The sequence below is a fragment of the Cervus elaphus genome, chromosome 32 (genome assembly GCF_910594005.1).
Source record: "Cervus elaphus chromosome 32, mCerEla1.1, whole genome shotgun sequence".
Classification (NCBI taxonomy): domain Eukaryota; kingdom Metazoa; phylum Chordata; class Mammalia; order Artiodactyla; family Cervidae; genus Cervus; species Cervus elaphus.
This window is the reverse complement of record NC_057846.1, coordinates 10,808,160-10,831,954: the sequence shown is the minus strand read 5'-3', so window position 1 is coordinate 10,831,954 and position 23,795 is coordinate 10,808,160. Positions and strand designations below refer to the sequence as shown.

At 52.3% G+C, this 23,795-nt stretch overlaps 1 protein-coding gene across 1 annotated transcript in view; it reads right to left on the bottom strand.

The window, feature by feature from the left end:
* Positions 1–259: 259 nt before the first annotated feature.
* Positions 260–23,795, bottom strand: part of MYOM2 (myomesin 2) — a 61,590-nt gene continuing 38,054 nt past the window's right edge. The window contains exons 19-37 of the mRNA XM_043893501.1: positions 23,074–23,200; positions 21,801–21,979; positions 20,936–21,050; positions 19,771–19,927; positions 19,576–19,682; positions 16,982–17,026; positions 16,337–16,473; positions 12,129–12,273; positions 11,952–12,011; positions 10,622–10,689; positions 10,107–10,220; positions 9,650–9,737; positions 9,098–9,136; positions 6,828–6,933; positions 3,973–4,136; positions 3,692–3,728; positions 2,430–2,452; positions 1,281–1,336; positions 260–885 (exon numbers count right to left, since the gene is read on the bottom strand). Of these exons, the coding sequence (XP_043749436.1) occupies positions 568–885; positions 1,281–1,336; positions 2,430–2,452; positions 3,692–3,728; positions 3,973–4,136; positions 6,828–6,933; positions 9,098–9,136; positions 9,650–9,737; positions 10,107–10,220; positions 10,622–10,689; positions 11,952–12,011; positions 12,129–12,273; positions 16,337–16,473; positions 16,982–17,026; positions 19,576–19,682; positions 19,771–19,927; positions 20,936–21,050; positions 21,801–21,979; positions 23,074–23,200 (2,085 nt within the window). The 3' untranslated portion in view covers positions 260–567. The remainder of the gene's footprint in view (positions 886–1,280; positions 1,337–2,429; positions 2,453–3,691; positions 3,729–3,972; positions 4,137–6,827; positions 6,934–9,097; positions 9,137–9,649; positions 9,738–10,106; positions 10,221–10,621; positions 10,690–11,951; positions 12,012–12,128; positions 12,274–16,336; positions 16,474–16,981; positions 17,027–19,575; positions 19,683–19,770; positions 19,928–20,935; positions 21,051–21,800; positions 21,980–23,073; positions 23,201–23,795) is intronic.

The following is a 23,795-nucleotide window of genomic DNA, read 5'->3' as shown; positions in this document are numbered from 1 at the left end:
GGTTTTCGGGAAAGGATTCAGGTGGAATCCTAGGAAACCAGAGGCCTCTCGCGGGCCGGGCTGTCCTGCCTGCGGGAAGTTGCAGGGAGCACGCGGAGTCTGGAGCCCCCTCCACCCGGGATGCCTGGCTCCTCAGCTCACGAGGCCCACTGGTTCCCGCTGTGAAGCTGCCCCGGGTCCTGCAATTAACCAGACCAGATCGGGGGCATGAGCAGGCTGACGTGCTGGGAACTGCTTGGTATAGGAGAGACACCAAAAGTTGCCTTTTTTGAAGTTTTATTGTCTGAAGCGAGAGAAAGCAGAGAGCAAGACGCACATGTGCTGACCGCCCCAGCATCTCAGAGCCCCCAGGCCTGCAGGCATCATGGACAGAACACCCCAGCGAGGCGTCAGCTCACCCCCAGCCCACCCTGTCCAGGGCAAGCAGACACAGTTGTACGGGGAAACGCCCTTCCGCTGAGAAGGACCGAAACTACTAACAACAGAACACCAAGATAAAACCACAGCGTGCAGGGGCTGTCAGGCCACGCGGGACGCCACCCGCGGGGATGGCACGGCCCCCGGCCCTCAGTGGGCGGGTGAGGCGGCGGCCGCGGGGAGCAGCTTGGGCTTGGCCTGCTGGGGCAGCACCACGTCGGGGATCTGCTCCCCATGCTTGTACACGCTGACCGTCACATCGATCTTCTCGCCGCCGTACTTGTTCTTCACGTGCATGCTGTACTTGCCGGAGTCCTCGGAGGTCACGCCCTTGATGGTCATGCTGACGTACTTGGCCTGCTCCACCTTGACCGAGAAGTGGTCGCTCAGCTCGATGTCCTTGTCGTTCTTGAACCACACGACCTCTGGGTCAGGGTTCCCGAACACCGTGCAGGTCAGGTTCAAGGTCTTGGGGGAAGAGCAGGCAGAGAGGGGGAGACAGAGAAAGAAGAGTCAGGTGGCCTCTGTGTGGCTGGACCCGCAACCCCACCCAGGTATTGATCTGCCCCACCCATCATTTATTTGGTCAACTTGCTCTTTGTATATGGAGGCACCGCTGGAGACCCCAGGAGCCTCAGACACGGAAGGTCTCCCGTGGTGGGAGGGGTGCTCTGTGTGTTTGGAAGAATGAACCATCCAGCCCTCGAGGAGACGAGGTCCGCAGAGGCAGCCCAGGCCCGGCAGGACGCAGGGACCCCCCACCCCGGCTCCACACTGGTAGGACACAGGGACCCCCCACACCGGCTTCACACCCTGGGCCCACGTGAAGACCCCCCGCCATCCCGGGCACCCCCCACCCTCACCTTCCCCTCCATGATTGTCACCACGTCGGGCAGGCCGCCGATCACCTTGCCACGATCTGCAACAGGAAAGCAACTTGGCTGAGAACACCATCCGTGGGGCTGTTCCTGGGGGTCGGGGCACCCAGGGGCCAGGGGGGCTCAGGTGTGGGGGTGCTGCCCGACAAGGCTCACGGCTGAGGGGCCCCTGGCTGAGGTCTGAGCAGAGGGGTGAGTGATTCCATGTTGGGAGGGGCTGGCAGGGTGGTGGGTAGAAAGGGGGCTTGTGAAACACCCGAGAAGCTCGGGCTCTGAGTGGGGCTTCGCGGATGAAGGTTCACCCCGGCCACAATGCCGGGTAAACCGAGTCCTCCTGAATTCCTTCGGGAGCTGGAGGGGCCTGGCCTCTGGAGAGAGGATTCTGCAAGAGCAGTGTTTTGTATATATAATGTACATATATTATACATATATGTATACATATATATATATACAGTGTAGTTTTCTGTCTCCTGTGATGTTCTGACATCTGAAATCTCCGCCTGGCTGGGCAGATAACCCCCACCAGCCAAGGGCCCACCAGGAACCGCCCGTGACCTGTGTCAACCCCCCGGCCAGGCCAGCCTCCACCACCTGCCCTGCCCCCGGAGGGGACACTCCTCTGCCTGGATCACCCCAGCCGGGTGTCCGGCAGCTCAGAACACCCCTGTCGCCCAAAGCCCAGAGAAATCACTAGAATGAGCCAGTCTCTTGTTCACCCCACCCTGCCTGCCTTTCCCTGGAAACCCCAGGACAGACCATGGCCTCCGTCCCCCTCTGTCCTGCCCTCTGCCCCTTGCTCCCTGACCCCCGACCCCTGCGTGCCCCTGCCTCCAAGACTGGAAGCCTGTCCTGCGTCTCCTCTGGTGGCCTCTCCTGAGTAAGCAGCGAATAAAAGGACACAGAACTGGTGGGGGGTGGTGTGGGAAGGAGGGCAGGGGGGAAGGGGGCTGGCATCGGGCTGCAGGGAGCGGGGGTAGGCGGCTGGGGGCAAGAGGGGGCATGGGCAGTCCTGGGGCTTCGCCAGGTGAGGCGGATCTGCTGGGCTCCCTCAGTGACACAGGGTCCTAAAATACAGACCCTTTAACCCCACCCAAAAGAGTGTACTGTGCTTGTTGTAATCAAGCATGTACTCACTTTTCTCTGCAAAAGCAGCGGCCCTAAAAAATGAAGAGGGCAGAGGAGAGAGAATAAAATAGTCATGAGAAATGCTGTCAACTAAAGCATCACACATTCAAGAGGTCTGCTAGAGACAGAGCTTCTCCGAGAATACACCCAGGTCACAGGGTTGGACAGAGTTCTGATGCCTCCCACCGCCCTGCCTCCCAGCTGCCGAAACCCACAGAAAAGTCTGCCATCCACACTCGCAGGGTGAAGAGATTTCTTTTTTCACCACATTGCTTTGGAGATTTTTAGATACTTTTTGAAAATGTCAGTTTCTGATTTACCCCAGTTATCCATTCATCCATCAACAAATATTTACTGAATAACTTAGTGTGGGACAAAGACTGTTCTCAGTTTTAAAGATGCTCTAAAACTGAGACACAGATTAGAAATCCCAAGTCATTCTTTAAAAAGTTGCTCTGAGCAATGAAATATTAATTGGCTAAAAAGAAATGAGCTCTCAAGCCATGAAAAGACACAGAAGAAGATTAGGTGCTTATGACCCAGTGGAAGAAGCCAGTCTGAGAAGGCTGCAGACCATAGGATTCCCAATAGAAGTGACCCTCAAAAAGCACCGGGGTAGGAAAACTCTTGTGTGTATACCTGTCAAACATTGTATGCTTGTCCCAACCCACAGACTGTCCAACACCAGAGCGAGCCCTAACGGACCCACAGACTCGGGGTGACGGTGACCTGTCCACGCAGGCTCCCCAGGTGTAACTCATGGACTGTGCGTTGGGGGGTGCTGAGTGAGGAGGCCACGCATGAGCGGGGGTGAGGGTATTTTCTGTACCTTCGTCTCAATTTTGCTGTGAACCTAAAACTGCCCTAAAAATATGAAGTCTTTAAAAGGAAACTAAACATACAACATTTTAAAAATTGCTCTGTATGATGAGTATATATAATTATGGACACATATATATGCATATATAATTATGGACACACATATATGCATATGTAATTATGCCTATTTCAGAAATTCAGTATTTAAATTCATTTAAAGTAACCCAGGGTCATTATAACTCTAAAATCAATTGTTAGATGCATTTATAATTTAGAAGGACACCTTCTTCTGGATGTGGAATGGCTTAAATTGCGAATTTATCCCAGTTCCTAGAGCTTCACATCCCTTGGGTCAGTGAGGCATCCACAGAGGTCCCCACACTCAACCAAAATGACACCTTGTCCCCTGGACGCCAGAAGGAAGAATCTATAGCCAAACATGAAAATCTTACTTGAGCTGCTGGAATTCAGCAAACGCTTCATCGAAAGCTGCAAGGGAATATTTCACACGTTAGTGAGCGTCTGAATGTGCTTGGCTTTTATTCCCTCACTCTCTCTGCTCCTGAGTTTGCTTACTGAACGCTGACAGATAGCCAAATGAATAAAGCGCTGATTCAGAAGTAATCCTCTCTGAGTGAAAACCGTAAACTTGGTGGTTTCCTTTTCAGCATCCAGCTTATTACCCTGATCACCTAGTACAAAATTACCAGGGGCCAGAGAATAATGATCCTACCCTGACCAGACAGGTCGAGCGAGCGCTGGTGGTTCTTCTTGCCGTCGAGAATCTCGAAGGTGTACTTCCCCTTGTCCTTCTCTGTGGGCTCACAGATCTGCAGCCAGGCCATCTCCTCACTGCCGCCGATCCTCATGTGCTCGCTCGACGCGATCTTAGCGTCCCTTTGAAAAGTCACAGGACACACTTGATTTACAATCTCACATTGCACGTGAGACACCTCTGGGGCATGCTGGGCGTCTTTCGGAGGGAGCCTCCTCCAAGCTGTAGAGTCAATGTCATCATAGATGTCTCTGGACATTGTACATTTACGAACCACATCAGCAGCTCAGCTCTGAAAACTTTCCGAAATTAAATCTGATACTTATTTTATAGAGATACACTGCTGTTTAACATCTGCTTGCTGGCCACACATAGACTATCAAATCCTCTAGGCCATGAGTTATTTCTCTACTTAAAAAATTAAAAACAGAATCACTGTATGATCCAGTGGATATGTAACCAAAAGGATGGGCAGCAGGGACTGGAACAAATGCTCACCCATGACAGACGATGGATAAGCAAACGGTGGCCCGTCTGCACGATGGAATGGGAGGAAATTCTGACTCTCACTACAGCACGGATGGGCCTCAAGGACATCATGGCGAGTAAAACCACCCAATCACGAAGGGAGAACTACCCCCAGCATCGACTCAGCCATGGCGAAGGCTGAACACGGCACTGAAGGAGGGGGCGTCCACCGAACGCCAGACCACCCCTCAACCTGCCCGCACGTGTTTGGAGCCCTGCCGCCCACCAGGTCTCCTGCAGGAACCCCCGGCCCCTAGGCAAGCACGTCCCCAGCCCAGCATGACCCTGAGATCAGCCCCACTCTCCGGTCCCAAGCCCAGACTTGACCTCTGCCCCCACCCCATGGTCACAGCCCTGCCGTCTTGGACTGGGGACAGATTCTGTCCCCCAGACACACAAGAAGCCCCCCGTCTGCAGCAGACCCACCCCTCCACCACCCCCGGCCTGGCTCCATCCCCAGATGAACCCTTGCCTCCAGAACCTTCCCTGGCCAGCAGCCCCAGGGTCAGCCCCCACAGCAGTTCCATGAACCCGTCAGCTCAGAAGGCAAACCAGCCCTGCTTGGAGCAGCAGCAGAATCCACCGTCACCGTCACCCCCCTGACAGCGACCTTGGCTCAGAGGACTAGCTGTTCCTTACTGCCTGGGGACTTAAATGGGCCAAGTTGGATAAAACCGCCTCCTTGGTTTTATTACTTGATCACAAAACCTGACTGAATCCCTTTATTCCCCAGTAATCTTAAAACAGCTTACATTAAGGAGAGAAAGAGGAAGATGTGCAAAAGCCTACACGTGTCTGCCTGTCTGTGTGAAAGCAACCAGGAGGCTGGTCCTTGCAGCGGTGGGCGGGGAGGGCGGTGGGCTGGCAGCAGGGTCGCCCCGAACCTCCCCTCCCCCGGGATCCCCAGGCTTCACTGAGACTTCAGGGGCCTCTGAGCAAAGCTCCCCAAGTTGAGTTAAAATCTGCACTCTGGGATTAAAGCACTGTTAACTGTTTCCTTCTGTAAAGAGGCCGCTGGAGTCTTCAACAACCCTGCTGCTTCAACGCCTTCAGCAGCCAGTACTTCGCACTTTGAGGTCCAGCCCTCCCGCGTCACAGTCATTTCACCTTCCAGCAAGAGAAGAAAATCCCCTATCAGAGGGCATTTCTGCCAGCTCCACTTTGTGGGTTTCTAAGTCCTTAGGAGCAGGTTTACACCTTCCTCTAAGTGGCCTTGGTGTCTTACTCAGCATTTTCTTCAAAGAGCAATCAGCCTTGCTGACGCACACGTTTCACCAAATCCTCATCTGTATTGATTTCTCATCACCTACTGGCAAAGAATGTCCGGGTCCCCAGGACGAGTCTCCCTCCGGCACCCCAACTCTGTTAAGTGGGCCCAGCAGCCTCCCATGGTAGGCTGTATTTCAACAAATGCTTGTTATTCTCTATGTGTCCGATTAGTGTCTAACAAGAACTTGCTTGTCAGTGACATACAGCCAAGGTCCTGTAAGGCACATGTGAACATGCTGGGATCCTGTCCGCTGAGGAACAGAAGGTCTGAGTTTGTGGATGTCACTGAAAACGTGGTCTGCAAAGGTTGCCTGTGTTCTCAGGTTAGAGGCAGACTAACCACAGTCCCTACTGCCCGTCGGAGGCCAGGCCCGGGGGACGGTAACCCTGAACCTGGTCCTGTTCCTGACAGACCTGAAGCTTTGATGAGTGTGCTGGAGACAGGCCTGGGGAGAAGGGTCGGAAGGGCAGACCCCAAGGGGCTGGAGGCAGGCCCTGGTCCACCGCCGTGGGCATCGTGGGAGTCTCTATTGTTTTAATTGTGAGCATGCCCACCTGGACGGGCAACCGCAGCAGAGGTGAAAACAGAGAACCCCGCTGTGTGCAGGGCTTGGTCTCACTTGCTTTCTTCTCTTAAGTACTATTAAGTTGTTGTGGTCTTTTCTTCTTAATTGATCTAATGAGAAAGCAACAGACTGGAAATCTGGAGTGTGGTTTCTGAATACTTTTTCCATCAGCTCTGCCAGATTCCAGACTAAATGTGTGTCACTGGCAAAGCCACCCTCGTCTAAACCAAGAAAGCAGAGGACGCGATCTCGGGCACCTTCAGCACTTCTCCTCTTTGTCCTTCTCCCCCCATTTCTGAGATGGCCCCGCCCTGAGCCCACGGCTGTTATCACTTCTCAAAACTGCAAAGTCTCAAGAGGACTTGGCCAGGAGCCCCGTGGCCCAGCGACGGGCCCCGGGCACCTCCCTGCGGATACGCAGGGCCGCGGCCATGGCACGTGGACACTTACTTGTGGTACCAGTTCACCTTCATTTCCTCAGTGAAGTATTTCATGAAGCACTGAAGCCTTATTCCTTCTGGGGTGCAGAGAATCTTCAGTGGAGACGCAGAGGCTCCTGCAGAAGACAGAGCAGACTCAGAGCCGAGGAGAGCGGTCTGCGCTGGGTGAGAGCGGGCTGGCCCTGGGCCGGGAAGCCCGGCCACGTCCCTGTAAAAACATCCTCACCCAAGTGTTCTAACATCCACACTGAAGGTACCCGAAAATCTCTACGACAGAGCCATGAAGGGACTCAGACGGCCCCAAGAAAATGTTCTCAAGGGGCTCCTCACGTCCTGACCACGTCCATACAGCCACTACCACAGGCTTACTTACAACTAGACCGCGGGCAAGCCTCCAGCGCAGACGGGGCCCCATGCTGATGGGCCTGCCCGGGGGGCAAGACCGCACCCAGCTTCTCACACCCCTCGCCTTCCTCCTCCTTCCCCCTGAAGGGAAGAAGCCCCGGGCATTCCATCGCCTACATGTTTTCTGGAAATGCATCAGCAATGCCCCAGTGGGAGTACCTCCACGGGGCTCTGAGCTCGGAGCCGGCTACCTGAACGCCCCGCCCCATGGCCTCTGGAGCCCTCTCTCTGCTCCTGCCTGAAGATAAACCAGAAAACGGCTTTTCTAAACCCCTTCCTGCATTGTGCTTCTCCCCACATTTCACCCTGTGGTTGGGGGGGTGAAGGGGCTAACCACAGAGGGCAGCAAGCCACACATCCTGGAACACAAAGATGCGGAAACGCTGCAGTCTTAACAGAAGAGCGTGAAGAGGAGGCTCGTTTTTCAGACCACAGTTAGGGTCAGTCCAGAAGGGTTTCCAGTCAAGCAGGGAGCGGGGAATGGTACTGTCTGTAAGACGCCGGGGCAGAGGAGAGTGGCCGGATCTGACTGCGGTGCCTGAGCACATGCGGGGCAGCCAGGCAGGAGAGCGGTTCTGGGAGATATCTCGGCTCAGATCCAGGTGCCGCCATGTCCCCTGTGCTCCTCACCAAGCCTGCAGGGGGTTACACTCTGCCCACACCACCAGCAGGGGCTCACTTCAGCCGGAATCCACGGATAAGTAACTGCGCCCACCACGGGGAGAAGGGACGGCTGGATGCACCTCCCGGGTAATCAGACGACAAGAGCCTGGCTTCCAGGGCTGACGCTGACCGGGGCAACATGGCCCAGGAAGTCATGTGCTTATCCTCAACTGTGTCCTTACTAAGCCTTGACTTGGAAGCTTTAAGGAGCATCTACGTCTTATCAGACAAAATTTAACCAGATAGGCATTTAATCTTTGCAGTCACCACACCAAAAAGTAAGTTCTGCCATTGGTGCTTCTGTTTCACAATTGATTCTTATTTGATTAGACATTTCAGCGTGAGCATTAAGAATCAAGGGATACACTATAAGTCTGGCCCCCGTTACAGAACATACACCTCAGACATTTTTGTGAAATAGGAGGATTATGAACGGGAAAGAACTGGATGGGTCGCATCTTAGAGTACACGTCTCGTGAAAGGAGGGAATGTTGAAGGACGTCAGAAGGAAGCCTGGGCTCCTGAACTAGGGACACGCGACGACCCCAGTGCTCCCCAGGACTCTGCTGGTGACAGCAGGTCACACAGCTCCCCGGGACCAGAGTCCTCGTCTGAACACTGCGGTCTCTCCTAAGACGCTGCAGAAGTACACAGCTCGTGGACACAGTGATGCGATGCTGAGAGTCAGTCTCAGGAGCCTGAGGCTCCAGTTCTGCCTTCCCACCTCAGAAGTCAGGTGGAAACGTGAGAAGTGTCAACAGCATGTTCTCAGGTGTGTGTTCACACACAGAGCATCCTCCACGCAGAGAACTGTCACTTTGGCATCGATTCTTGTAACAGGTTTGTTTGCATCCACAGAGTTACAGAATTTTACCTCTGGATGAGAACCTGAAAGTCACCCCTCCAGATTCCCTATCACAAGGGTGAGGAGGTCAAGGGAGCCTAACTCTGTCACAACAGATTTGCTTTGCAGGCACACACAGCCTTTAGCTCTGGGGACACTAAGAACAGACTCTTGTTCTGTGGGCCGTTAGCCTGACCCTGCAGGAAAGCCCCTTCCTTATGCCTGTCATCCGCAAGACGCTGTCCTGCCACTGAACCTGGGCCTGTTCACAGATGTGCTGTGGTTCCATCAGCTGTGGAAAATGCCCTTCTCGGGAAATAGAGAGTCTAGCCCCAAAATGACTTGAAAATTAGAAGGCATTTACTTACCACAGACTCTACTCATCGCCAAAATGATATCCTCGTACACTGAAAGGAAGGAGGAAATGCACAGTTACAGGCCTAATGTATCAGCAGCATATTCACATTTAATTAAATTGATACTGGAAAGCAGGATGTTCAGTTGAGAAATGAAACATTAAAGTGGCAATGTGTATCCATGAAAGGCTTATGTGGCGATAAATCCTTCTAATTTCTCCACTTTTTAAACCTGGAACAAGGACATTTTGCTCGACATTCATCTGACCTTGAATTTAATTGAACCACCTCATCCCGAGTTCAATCATTGTAACACATTCGTCACGGGACAGGATTTGGCTCCTGTTGGTGGACGAAGATGGCGTTTCAGAGAACCACAGAGTAACATCATTCTCAACTCACTCAAACACCTCTGAGGACAGTAGGAGCAGAAACCTGTCCTCTACTGTGCTCCCACTAAAGACACAATATGCCTAAGGACACAGGAGGCCTCGCCTGCATCTCACACCCATCCTGCTGGCCAAGTGCACTTCCCTGGGGAGGAGGGAGAAAGCTCTCATCTACCTTTGCCAGCTATCTCAAGGGTAGACACATCCTGACCCCTGTCGTCTTTCAAGGTCGCCTTGTATTCACCGTGATCCTTCTTCGACAACTGCAAATGAAACAGATCCCATGTGAATGTAAAACTGATGCCACGATATAAAACCTAATGCAAGCTGATACATTTCCTTTGCAAACCATGGAAATTCAGCATGCAAACTGGGAGATAAGGCAGAATTCACAAGGGATTTGAAAGACTTTTCTTCCTTGTCTCTCTGTTTTCTTTACCCCACTCCAGTATTCCTGCCTGGAGAATCCCGTGGACAGAGGAGCCAGAAGGTCGCAAAGAGTCAGACATGACTGAAATGACAGAGTGCGCACACACACACACACGTGCACACACGCGCGTGCACACACGCGCGCGCACACACACGTGCACACACGCGCATGCACACGCACGCACGCACACACACGCACACACCTTTGGTATGAGCAGCTCACAGACCCCCTTCTCCAGGTCAGGCATCTTCTCCGTTTCATATAGAACATCATCCTTTAGCCACTTGAAAACCGTTTCCTTCTTGGTGTTTGCAACCTACAAGACAGGGGTCTTATGTTGAGCATGTGAATTGCTGGAGCTCATGAGAAAAAAGTCTTTTCTGATTTCAAATCACAGACCTAAAAAAAGTAAATAAACTTTTATTATAGACAGTGTCAGACAGAAGCTCACAGGAAAGCTGTCTGTTCTATCAATGGTACATACATTTCTAAATTCTAGCTTCTGAAATAATTAAGGCCTGACAGGAAGAACAAGTGACTCCTCTTTCTTCTGACCCATAAAATTAGATGGTGTAAGTTTGGTTCATACAAGATTTCAATAATAAAGACAAGTTGTGAGCAGTGTATTTTAAATTTATAAATAATATAAAATCACACGAGTGTGATCTGACCATCTCCCTGGTCGTCACTCCCTTCCAGGTGGAACTGATCTCTCACCTTACACACAAGCCGAACCTCACACTCGTCTGTAACATCCCAGTGTAGGTACTCAGCGAAATGCGGGCCTGAGGGGGAGAAGGGAAAAAGTTTTTAAAAAGGAGAAAAATGTATACACATACACATACATATAAATGCATTTGGGGCAGAAGAAAGTAGTTGTTCAGTCTGAAACCAAGATGACTTAACAAAACTAATCTTCAGGGCTTTGACCTCAGTGTGTGCAATCCTGGTACAAAAATCTCAATTCCCAACAGGACGATGCTGCCCAGTCTCTCCTGCTTACTGACATCTAACAGCTCCTGCCCTTTAGAAAGAAGAATAATGAAATACTATATTTCTTCTCAAGGCACGTGTCTGACTGAACATCCACCAGCATAGCCTATAAAAACCTTGAAATAGGAGAACTAATCTAGGTATGATGAAGAAAAAGCAGTTTGACCTAGCAATCATATCAACATGTGATATTTTATTTACATAGCATCTGAAATCAAAGACAAATTTATATATCTGTAAAAAATACCATTTTGCTTAATATAAATGTAAAAGTCATATGCTAATAACACATTCAACATAAAAATACAAAGCAGATTTAGGAAGTATTTTTTAATTTCTTCTATATAAATACATTCTACAAAGTTAAAGAATCATATGGTAGAAATGGGTAAAATAAATATTTTGTCTATTAAAAATAAAAATAATGTAAAACAATAAAAATAATATTTGTATATTTTAAAATCTGTATTCTAACTTTAAAAAAAAAAGAAATTCCATATAAAAATGTTTTTCAAATAAACCCCTGGGCTATATTTCAGTTTTTAAAATTTATCTATTTTCCTTCATATCTAGTTATTGATAAGATGCATTTTTAAAACAATGTATCTTAAATATATTATTTGTAACTAAAGAATTACATCTAAAAGTTCACGTTCATACAATTTTAAGTAAAATAACAAGTTCATGGGAATTGGAGTTGGGTCTCCAGCCCTCTCTCCATCTGTCCTAATAAAGCCCCCACCTCACTGCCCCCTTCGTTCTTTCCTCTTTTTGTTACAATCACTGGACTCACGAGGACCCTTCCTTGTCTCTGCAGGAGAACATGAACACTAAATGAGATTCCAGGGCTTTTCAAGTAGAAGCGAGAAAAAAGTACAGATGAAATAAAGGAACAGAAAGTGTCCAAACTTCTACAGAATAGAAGAGATCTGACTTTTCCATCATTTAAAATTGCAGTTAGCCTTCTGGCCTCCGACAGGATCTGCTCCAAGCAAATACTCAAATCCTACACCTTCGTCTATGCTAGCGGTGGGAGAGCCAGCCGACCACCTACCTTGTTTCCTGAGGAACTCCTTTCTTTGCAATTCAGCCTCTTCTAGGACAGTCTTGAATGCTAAATCCAATATTTAAGGGAAAACACAGAAATGAAATACACATGCTTCCCTCCAATCAGAAGAATCTGTTTTGAATTCTCTTTTATGGACACACAAGGGCCTCCCACATGGCATACCGTCTCCAATGAGAACCAGGGAAGACTGGCTTTTGGCTTTTCCGTCCTGAATCTGCACGGTGTAGGTGCCCTCGTTATCAATGGTGAACCGATCCATCACCATCTCAATGATGCCAGTGGACTTGTCACACTTGATTCTGTGTGCCTGGGAGGACACAGGCGAGGTGAGAATCCCACCTTCCCGAAAGGGAAAACGCCTTCCCGAAGCTTCCCCTCTGGGATCTGACAGTCACTCAACTATTGTATCTTAAGGAAGTAGGCTGCCCAAAAACCAGAAAGTGAAATTTCACCCACTGAACCTCTTGGTGAAGCAAAGATCAAATAAGGGACATTAGGTGATGACGCCCTGTGTCTACATGGGGAGCGACCTACACTCAAATCCAGCAGAAACTCTGCACACTCCCTGGGGATGTGCACCTGCCATGAGATAACTCAGCATGTGGGGAGCAGAGCAGGGTGCCCTGGGACCCGTGTGACCACAGAACCGGAAACAGCAGCACAACCACCTCCACGCCGCGGGGGCTTCAGTCTCGGGGGCTCGGGGCCCCTCCCATCACCACGCTGGCACTGGGGCTGAGGGTCTCCAGGCTCTGCAACCCCATCTGGGCAGCATCGGGTCGGGGGGACCCGTCCCAACACAGCCCGCCCAGGGCTCAGTCTCACAGACTCCACCCTCGTCGCCTGTGAGGAGCTCAGGCGCTCCGACGCCGTGTGGTTGCTGACGGGCCATGTGTTACTCCACCCCGGGTACGAGGTCACCATCGAGCACGTCAGAGGCAGGAGGGGGACAAGCACACGGATGATCGTGTCCAGCGCAGCCGCCAGGCAGGGAAACGGGGCCGAGGCGCCAGGACTGAGCTCCCCGGGGGGGCAATGCAACAGCAGAGGCGGGCTGCTCCCTCAGCCTGGGCCTCAGCCTGCTCCAGGCCCAGTGAGCAAAGGCACGGCCACCTCTGCCGGTGACGCTTCCTGCAGGCGTTCCTGCCTCCTTTCAGAGGCAGGCAGCTGGGACTTAAGCAAAGCCTTCCCCGCCTGGACCTGACCTGTCCCAGGAGAGCAGGGCCTGGAGCCAGGTAGGCAGGGTCGCCGCGGGACTTGTGGTCAACACCCAGTGCGGGGACCAGGGGAGGCCACTCTGTTCCTTAGAGACACCCTCCTCCCACACCCTCACCTTGACGACACTACCAGACGCACTTCTGTCTTAGGCGACTGAAACAAAGTGCGTAAGATCAGCCGCGTCCTGACATAGCATGCGCATCTATTTTCAGGATGCTCGTCTTCCTGTTTCAGCTGGCAGTTATATTTTGGATTCGAAATGCCAGTATCCCAAGAGCGCCGAGATAAATGTTAGTGAAATAGCACCTCTGTTCAGCGTCCCTAAGCTCAGCTCCCTTGGCATCAAGGGTTGGCTCCAAATTCCCCCGCTTGGTGTTGGAGGAGGCCCCTCTGCCTTCTCCCACCTTCCGTTTTATCCAAGTGAGTTTCCAAGATGCCCCATCCGTGGCCACTCCACTCAGTCAGTGCACCCCTCATCTCCGGCCCACACCTTGCCCACTCTCCCTCGGGGAGGCTGCAGGGCACGCCTGGTCCCCAAACTATTCCTCCTGAAGAGAACCCAGGAACCCACTACTGTGGGAATCTCCTTTAAATACTCAGGTTGTACTAGCTCCTTCTCAGAATCAGTACTCACTGTATGTGGCGCTCGTGGTAAAAAACCCACCTGCCAATGCAGGAAACATGAGAGTTGGATCCCTGCATCTGGGATATCCCCTGGAGAAGGGGACGGTGACCCACGCTAGTGCTCTTGCCTAGAAAATCCCCTGGACAGAGGAGATTGGTGGGCTACGGTCCGTGGGATTGCAAAGAGTCAGACACGACTGAGCGACTTCACTTTCTTTCTCTCTTAAATGACTTAGCTCGCACATAATTGTTTTAACACGCTCTTTTTCTATATCATCCTCTGACTCAAGTTGTGTTTCTTTCACTCTGGGATAACCTCCAGGAAGGCAAGGTTATATGTCATTTTTCTAGGCTACAGAGGGCACTCAAATGCAATTTGCAGAATATCAGCTGCCAACCATGAGGAAGAGAGAATGAGTGTGTGAGGTCCCGGGGGTTAACATGATGCCTCAGGTTCTCTTTGACCAAAGATGACTTCGGGCTTTAAATGAATCAAGCCAGCCCATGCCCATGGGCCTTAACTTCCAGTAAACATAAAAAAAATCACCTTGACAGTTGCAAATTCCAACAGACCATTTGTAACACTGTGTTCTTGCACAGGATGGCTTAGGTATTTTTCTTGATGGGAAACTGGTGTATATGAAGTGAGAAACACATGAATGAGACACGTGAGCTCAGGTTACTTTTTGAGGGAGGTCATTTTGGGAGACAGTGCTGATCACAGGGAGTGCATGGGACCTGTCTCCTTCCCGGAGACTCGGGTGGTTCTCGGGGGCTGGACAAGGAAGGGGCTGAGGGCTGAACAGAGTACCTTGTGGGGCCTGTGGGGGTCTTTGTAGTTCTGAGTATTTGCTTTTGCAAACCAGGAGCAAATTTCAAGGAGCCACACTGATTCTGTCCATTTTCGCTCCCTTCAAGCATCTGTGAGGAGCAGTCTGCAGAACCTGCTCTAATTAGGCCTGAGAGGTGTGAAAAGGAACCTCTCTCACCGACCAGATCCTCAACAACCCAGAGCCTTCCCCGTTCTCTTAGCTTCTGCACCACAGGGTCTGGGCAGGCTTGAGAAAAAATTAGGCTTCTGGCGAGTGCCATTATGCAGCGAGACAAAGTTCAATGATTTTATAGGGGCCATAAATACAGGTTTCTATGTGACTTTCACAAAACAGCGTCAATCTCCACACGGAAAAGTCACCTGTGGATTGCTAATTAAGGCAGTGAAATAGTACAGCCCTATTGCAAAAGATGAGCTGTGCAGCGAAGATGTCATTCTTAAAGCCAGCTATCCACAGCAGGGAGGAAATGCTAATCAAAAGATGCTCTACAGATAAAGCACAATTATACTAAATTCCACTGCACGCCCACATGATCTCTGCTCATAAAAAATGTCTCCAGTTACCTCGATCATGACGCTCTTCTATGCAGTGTCCACACTGTGGGCTCTTCTGCAGCCAGGAGGAAGCTGCATGCTTTCTGCTTACTAGCCAACCCCCAGCTTGTACAGTCCTTCAAGGACGTCATTATTCTCGAGGGGAGGATGGACTGGGAAAGAAACTCCCAGGATCTTTGTCCACACACGACCTCTCCCTGAGGGACATCCGTCTAACCCAGCTTTACTAAAACCTGTCAGACACAGACATCAGACTAGGGATGAGGAGCCCAGCTCAGAAGGAGAGTGAGCGACCCTGCCTCCCAGCCAGTCCTGTTCAGACTCGTCCCGCAAATGGTTGAGGCACCTGACTGAGACTCAGTGGGATTGCTAAATAGATACGAAGTGGTGGGTATCGAGGGGAAAAAGGACAGAGGAGGTAAAGATGCTGGGACTCAAGAGACCCCCAGGGCACCACTGAACAGTAAGGAACGGCTCCAGTCAAGCGGTCGGCTTTTAACTGGGTTCCCGGTTGCGCTGTAGTAATTAGACAGAATGACGTATATCGAAACACAATATTCCACAAGCAAAACAGGAACCTTCTAACATTCGTAAGCTTCATTCTATACAATTAAAAGCAGCAGAAGGACAAAGTATTGCATCACAGCATCCTATGCATTTTCTTGGCCCAGATTCGCCCAGGGGGCAGCCTAAAGCTCAAGGGGTGCAGACGCTAATTTCCCTGGCATCACCTCCCCCAGGAGCTCTGGGGGCTGGGGCAGGGTGAGGGAGGCCTTGCTCCCATCAGGGCAAAAATACACACCTTCAAAACCCCTATGAAGAGGAAATAAATGGATCTGTGGAGCGTATCCCTCACCCCGTGTAACCAGAACCTTTCCATAACACCAAGCTCAATGTCTCTAAAATGTAGACTGTCGTTTCTTAATTGGAATAGGCTTGAATTTAAAGACCTCCCCATCTCTCACGTAACCCAGACCAAAGCTCTGAACAGTGCCAGCCTCAACCTTCTCTCACCCACCTTGTCAGCCTTCTACAGCCCAAAAGGGATGAAAGCAAACCCAGAATGCTGACTTTCAGGAACTGACCTCCCCATTTGTACCCGGTGTCTCCAAAGCCAGAGACCACACTCACACGCACTCACCTCGCTGTCGGAGACTTCTCTGTCGTTGATGATAAAGCGGTAGCTGGAGTCTGGGGATAAGTGCTCAGCCTGGAGCCAGAAGCGGACCTGGCCCTTGTCGAAAATCTCATAAGCTAATTCTGACTTCAGAGGAATCGCTAGAGGAAGAAAAGAAATCACAAGTCAACAGTGCGCGAATCACTGTGAGAAAGCAGAGCTGCATGTTATAGGAAAATATCAACCCTCACTATTACATTTTTTGAAAATGTAAAAAGCCCCTGAAGATTGACTTGATTATGAAAAGCAAAACTAAGAAACAAAACTCTAGTTAGCACGGCACTGCAATCAAAGCCTCACCCCCGGGGGCCTCAGCACGCATGGTCTGCTTCCCCGAGGGCCCACCAGGGACCACAGACATAGTCCGTCTGAATCCAGTGTAATCCACAGCTGAAGATCCCACCGGATGCAATTCTCACTTGGATTAAGCAGACACACTCAACCCGAAATCCAAAACTTGGTATGCGATGAAAATCACAACCGGTCACAGTAGCAGCCACGACCTATTCTGAGCCACACGCTGACAAGCGTGCCAGTTGCCACACGAGGCCAGGCCCCCAGACTGCACAGGTCACAGACCCGGCCCTGCTCCAACCTAGGCCCACTTACTGGGGTTCTTGATCTCATTGCTCAGGGCCTTCAGACGTCCCAGCTCTGAAATTAAGACAAACAGCATCAGTGGTTTTGACCTGTATGTTCAGAAGTTTTAAGCCAGAGCAAAGCTAGACAAAAGAGATTCAACGTCACCAGGATTTCATTTGAGGCTGTGAAAGAAGTGAGAACTGAAATGAGGAGACGGGGTAACGTGAGCTGTGAGCGCTCCCTCCAGGGAATCAGGGCATGCCTGCTCAGTCGCTTCACTCATGTCTGACTCTCTGCCACCCCATGGACTGCAGCCCACCAGGCACCTCTGTCCACGGGATTCTCCAGGCGAGAACACTGGAGTGGGCTCCCACGCCCCCCTCCAGGGATCCTCCCGAATCAGGGACTGAACCCCCATCTCTTACGTCTCCTGCATTGGCAGGCAGGTTCTTGACCAGTAGCACCACCTGGGAAGCCCCCCAGGAAGTCAATGATGCCTCACCGTTGAGACAACCCACTTCCTAAAGGGGTGAGTTAGGACTGGTTAGGGCGGAGGTCCTGAGTGCAGGGCTGGGAGGGCAGGTGTGTTCTGGAATAAAGGCCGACCTGCGCAGGGCAACACAGGGGGCTCCACCTCCACGTCCTCTCACTCCGCATGAACTCTTTCATGAAATCAGTCTGGCTCACCGAGAACATGCTGCTCTGTGATTTTCCTTCTGCTTTCAGACTGTCCTGCCTCAACATCTCTCTCACCTACCCAGAATTTCACTGTGGTGTATTTTCATGAGTTTAAAAAAATTTATAATAAACTAAACAATAATAATAAAAAAACAGAATACATTGCTCCTAAGAGTCTCAAGAATAAGTTAAGAAAAATTGAAGGTTCTAAATAATTTCTTTCACCTTCCTTCCTTCCTTCTTAAAGTTAGAATTTAGAAATGAGATCATGGTTACAAAGGTCTGTATGCAAATCCACTCCAGACTTTGGGCTTCCCCGACGGCTCAGGGGTAAAGAATCCGCCTGCAGTAAAGGAGACTCGGGTTGGATCGATCCGTGAGTGGGGAAGATCCCCTGGGGGAGGAAATGGCAATCCACTCCAGTACTCTTGCCTGGAGAAGCCCATGGACAGAGGAGCCTGGTGGGCTGCAGTCCAGGGGGTCAGATAGAGTCAGACACGACCAAGCACAGCACAGCATTGGAACTGAACACCGAAGCAGACTTCTCGTGACCAGAAGTAACTCAGCCTGGACCGCTGATCTGAGGGTGTCCCAGCGGGTCTTGCAGCAGGAACTCCCATACATCAGGTGACCTAAAGCTTCAGCATCAAGGTTTTGCCTGACTGTACTTGATGTCCATATACAATATAAAAGGTACTGGAAGCGTCTGTTCTTCACAATGATTTAAAATTAAGGTGAAATGTCTCCAAACTCAAATGCAGCAGAGGAGTACACCACTTGTCAGAATTCATAAAGGATGTTTTGCAAGTAAAAGGCTGTTTGAAGACCACCATGTAGGGGTCAAACAAGGCAGCTTAAAAGGCCTGTGAGCAGATTCCAGCCTGTTCCTGCTTGCTGGGGAGCTTGCTGGGGACCCCAGGAAGCAGAGACAGTGCACCCCTCTGCCATTCTCCTCATGGTCCCGTCAGATCACAGGGGCTCCCCCCAACTTACCCAATGTCTGCACAGGACCCTCAGATGTCTGCCATCAGCAGACCCTGTCCCCTCCCGCTGCCGCCCTAGCTCCCACTCCCGTCCTAGACCCTCCCCGTCCTAGCCCCTCTCCCGCCCTAGCCTCCCCACCCCCACTGTATCCCTCTTCTGAGACCACACCCTGGCTGTGTCAAACAAACTGCCAGCTGGTAAGGAAAGGATTAGATGAGCAAGCTGTGGCATTTCTGACTGAGGACTCTCAGGCACTCGGAAGCCTTCAAAGACCCAACACGAAGATCTGAGGCTTCCATCCAGGGTTATGCAGTCCCATCTAGATCACAGACACAAGAAACGTCAACCCAGGCAGGGGGAAGCCTCCCCCAAAGGCTGGCTCAGTGCCTGGGGACTCAGACCTGGGGGCCCACCTAAAAGAAGGGTTGCTCTTCACCGGATCGTGATGAGATGACTTCCTTCACTCCTTTCTGCCGTCTGCTATTTGTAAGACAGCTAGGGATCTTAACTACAGCAATTAAATGTTATCTCATGCACACAAACACACCCATATGTGTGTGTTTTCTTTTATTAACTGATTACCTGATTATTCAGTGCTGGGAGGAAAGGAAAGCTTCTTTGCATGCCTCTCATTAGTTTTATGAACATATTTATAATATGCTAGTTGATATTTGCCAAACTAATGAAATGTAAATAAAACTCATCTCTAAAATACAAGTGGGAGGCAATAAATGCAATATAGAGAGCAATAAATAAAATACTCCCAGACCAGTGATTTACTTAGTGGCTAGAGTTTGTGTAATTCCCAAAATAATCTTTGGATTTAAAAGATTCCCCACCTTTAGCCTCCTTCAAAGACACATCCCTTTTCTGAGCAAGTAAGTCTTTTCTCTATGAGCATCAATTTCTCAAAGTGTTATACACACCCCAAAGGTGAGCCAGTGTCCCGCAGGCTTTACCTTCCTCATCCATGACAAAGCTTGAGGACACACCATCCGTGTCGCTGACGGACACAGAGTACGTTCCCAGGTCCTCTTTGTCCAGGTTCTTGAAGTACAGCTTTGAGCTGGAAGGGGAGAGAGCCCGGGGCGTGAGTTGCTGTGCTGGGAGGTGCTCCTAACGGGTCACGCCGGCCGGCCCGGGGAGGAACTTACTGGTCCCCCGCAGTCTCGACCTTGAACCTGTCATCGTCCGCGATGTCCTCGTAGGACTTGCACCACGTGAAGTGGGAGGCGTCCGTCACCTCCGGGCAGTCGAAGCTCAGGTAGACGTTGCCCTCCTCGTCCACGCCCGCGCTGACCTCCTTCGTGCCTGCGGAGGAGTCGGGAGCACTTAGGGATGCGGCATCTGCCCCGGGCTCTCTCTGGAGAAGGGGTGGCCCCGGCAGAGAGCGCATGTCACATCGAATCAGCCGTTTTTGCCGACCGTCCGCCCGGGATATCGGCCAACACACCCTCGGCAGTGACGGAGGGCAGAGGAGGGCAGGTCTGCTTTCCCGACATCACCTTCTGTCCACTTCCTTTTCTGCACCCGGCACCCCTGAAGAAACCCTCAGGGCTGAGATCCAAACACTCGGTCTTCCCCCGGGGTCTGACCCCTTCTACCCCCAGGCCCCGGGCAGCACGGTCACAACAGTCTCCCCCACACCCCGCTTTCCTGTCCCCACTTTTCCTCTGGGTCAGGGAGTGTGTGCTGGACGCAGCTGGACACCTGGCCCCTTAGGGGTCGGAGCTGGAGGAGACGTGCCAGCCCAGCCGGGAGCTCGCAGACACCCTCCTCACCAAGACGACGGAGCCGGGAGGCAGAGCGCCCACCCTCGCCGATCTCGGGGAGGGGAGACCCCCAGGGACGCCATGGCTTCCAGTTCCCTGTTCCACCCCTCCTGGGAGGCAGGGGCCCCCTCCCAGCACGTCCCATGTTCTGGAAGCTTACCTCCCACGCTCAGAACCACTTCCCCACCAAGGGCCCCTCGCTAGGCTCTTGCTACTTGTAACCAAGACAGTTACCAGAGGCTTTATAATTTCTGATCAAAACTCAGCCATAACCTAAAACACCACCGCCACTGTCTGCCTGCTGTTCTGCCGCTGCCAGTGAAGACACCCACCCCCTCGGGACAACCTCACGCGCCCCTCTCTGCCTGGGGCGTCGGGGCATGTGGTGTGTCTCTGAAGACACCCTCTACCACATGAATCAACCCACCTCCTTTCACGACAGTCCCGCCATCCTCCCGCCCACCCGCCCACACGCCCGCTTGTCCCCTCCTCCAGGTCACCCCACCCGAAGGTCCTGCCTGTTGCCAGCTGAGCAGGCGAGTCTCACCTGGCCTGGCCTCCACCAGCACCGGCTCCGACGTGTCAGAGGGCCTCCCCACCCCACTGGCGTTCACTGCCCGCACGCGGAACACGTAGGTCTTTCCATGGTGAAGGTCACACACCTTGAGAGATGAAAGCAGAGTCACACGTGAACTGATAAATGAAAATGACTTCATCCTTCATCACATTTTATTACGAACATGCTTTCTTTTTACAAATATCGTGTTCTTCCTGGTCAACCAGCCACGCAGAGGAAGTCAGGGGATCAGGAGGGGAGACGAGATCCAGGGGCAGGGCCTCGGGTCTGAGCCACCGACCTGACCCTCATCGATAACCAGACCCGTCACCGCTGACCAGGCACCACTGACCCATCACCACTGACTCATCACCGCTGACCTGACCTGTCACTGCTAACCCATCACCACTGACCTGACCCCAGTGACTAGTGAACTGCAGGAGCTAGAAATAGAAACATTTGGAGAATACACTCTTCAGATGTGTTCACGCCATGCATATGTGTCTGTTTATCAGATAGACGTCCGTCAACAGTCACATGAATTGAGTAAATAAAACACAGAGTTGGGGTGAAAAGACGTAATTCCAGTCATCACTGTGGAAGGCACATCCATGCAGCCAGGCCCATGACGTCTCATCACCATCGGGGGTGGTCGGGTAGCGGGAAGGAGAGGAAACTGGCCCTGTGCAGACGGTCCCCACACGCAGTTGCTGCCCAGGTCCGCAGAGGGCAGGCAGTCCCGAAGCCCCCAGCGACCAGGAGGGGTACCCGGTCACACGTGCTGGCCCCTGGGCACCTCAAACTAGACCCCGACGAAGCCGCTCCCCGGAAGACAGGCCTGAGGGGCCTGCGTCACCTTCAAGTAGCGATGCGGTGTGGTGGCCTCGTTGACAGTGAGCCATTCTCCAGAGTCCTCCTCTTTGTAGTCCACGAAGTAGCCAGTGACGGGGCTGCTGCCCGAGTACACCGGGGGTTTCCAGAGCAGCACCAGGGACGTGTCCCGGACCTCACAGAACGTCAGGTCGTAGGCAGGGCCTGAAAACACACGGATGCCCAAGTCCCCATGCTTGCCCAGGGCATGCAGGCCCATCTCGCAGAGAGAAAGGCGTGCAAGACGGTACCCACCCACCTCTGCCCCGACACCCGAGCATCACAGGACTCACCCGGGGGACCAGGCACCTGCTCCACCACCAGGGGACCCCTCCCGCTGCGACAGCACCACTGGGGTGCAGCTGAATCCCCAGGTCCAGAGGAGCCCTGAGCAGCGAAAGGGGGGACCAGAGCCCCACCCTGACTAATCACTCTACACCCCCAAAGCCTCAGGGAACTCCCACAGCTTTCTCTTCCACTGAGTTTTCTAAGGGGCAAAAATTAATATCACTAAAACAATTCCCCTCCCTCCCTGCCCAAAAAAGAAGGGAAAAAGCAATATAGTCTGGTCCCAAAATTGAAAATTTTGAGCCTCAGAATTTCTGATATTTTAGGCTTTGACTTTGGGTTTATTGTTTTATGTTGTTTGGTTTTGTTCAAAATGTGAGCATATTAATCATTTCATTAGGGACCCTGATGGACCGGATACCCTGATGGGTCCTGATGGGCTGGATCAGTTTCTCTGGAGATGCCCAGTCCTTGCAAATTTGTGAAAACACACCTGTGCGTGTGGAGCCCTGAGTAAATGCAGATCTTTGACACTGAGGCCTTTCAGAACCAGAGGCCCCAGGCTCCCGGGTGCTCTGGGAGGGGGTCCTGCACAAACGCACAGCCAGTGGCGTCCGACTGCCCCACACTGGTCCCGGCTCCCGCCCCACTCCCGGGAGCTGGCCTCCCCCCACCCCTGGAGCAGGTCTGCCCTGGACCAGCCTCCGGCCGCAGCGTCTCTGACTCGGGGGAGCCGGGCTCATCCTGCAGTGGGGGTGGGTGGCCCCCCACCTCACACGCCCCCTTGTCACTGCCCGGACACAGGGCAGGCCCCCTGCCGCTCAGCCCTGGCCCGCGGGGGCGGTGGTGTCAGACCTGTGAGGGGGACGAGCACCTGCGGGCTAGGGGGGCTGCGCCGCAGAAGGCCCCCCGCCCCGGGCAGCCCCGTGTGTGCACGCGCTATCCCGCGGTGCCCAGGAGACGCCCCTCACCTGGCTCCGGCATCGTCCAGGCCTCACACTTGAACAGCTCACTGGGGTCCGATGACTGCCCGATCCCCGCCATGTTGGCGGCGGCAATTTTGAATTCATAGAGCGAGCCTTCGGTCAAGCCCTCCACCTATCCAGAGGATGTCTACATTAGCAGTGAGCCCACAGACACAGAAGACAAACCTCCCTTTCTGTCACCAAAGGCGAAAGGGAGGAGTACGTCAGGAGACTGGGATCAACGTCTGACATACACACCCCTGTGTGTGAGGACCTCCCAGTCAGCACAGGGACTCTGCCACGCATTCTGTGGCAGAGTGGAAAATAAACACACACGCACGCGTGAGCACAGCTGAATCACTGCGCTCTGCACCGGAAGCTGACACAACCGTGTAAATCGGCTCAATTTCTAATCATTAAGCGAAACAAAGCTGCATTGCAACCCACAGTCCATCAAGGGAAGCGGGCATTTCCAGCCGATCGAGGGGCCAGTCAGTGAGTCCAGCCCGCCTGCCACGAGGCCATCCCCACTCTCCCTCTCACACGGTTGCCTTGTGCACTCCATACGCCCTCCCTTGGGGATGACGTGAAGACCCAGTAGGGAAATCAGGACTACAGGACGGACTACAGGATGATCTACAGGACTACAGGATGATCTACAGGACTACAGGACCACCTACAGGACTATAGGATGACCTAAAGGACCACCTACAAGACCTACAGGATGA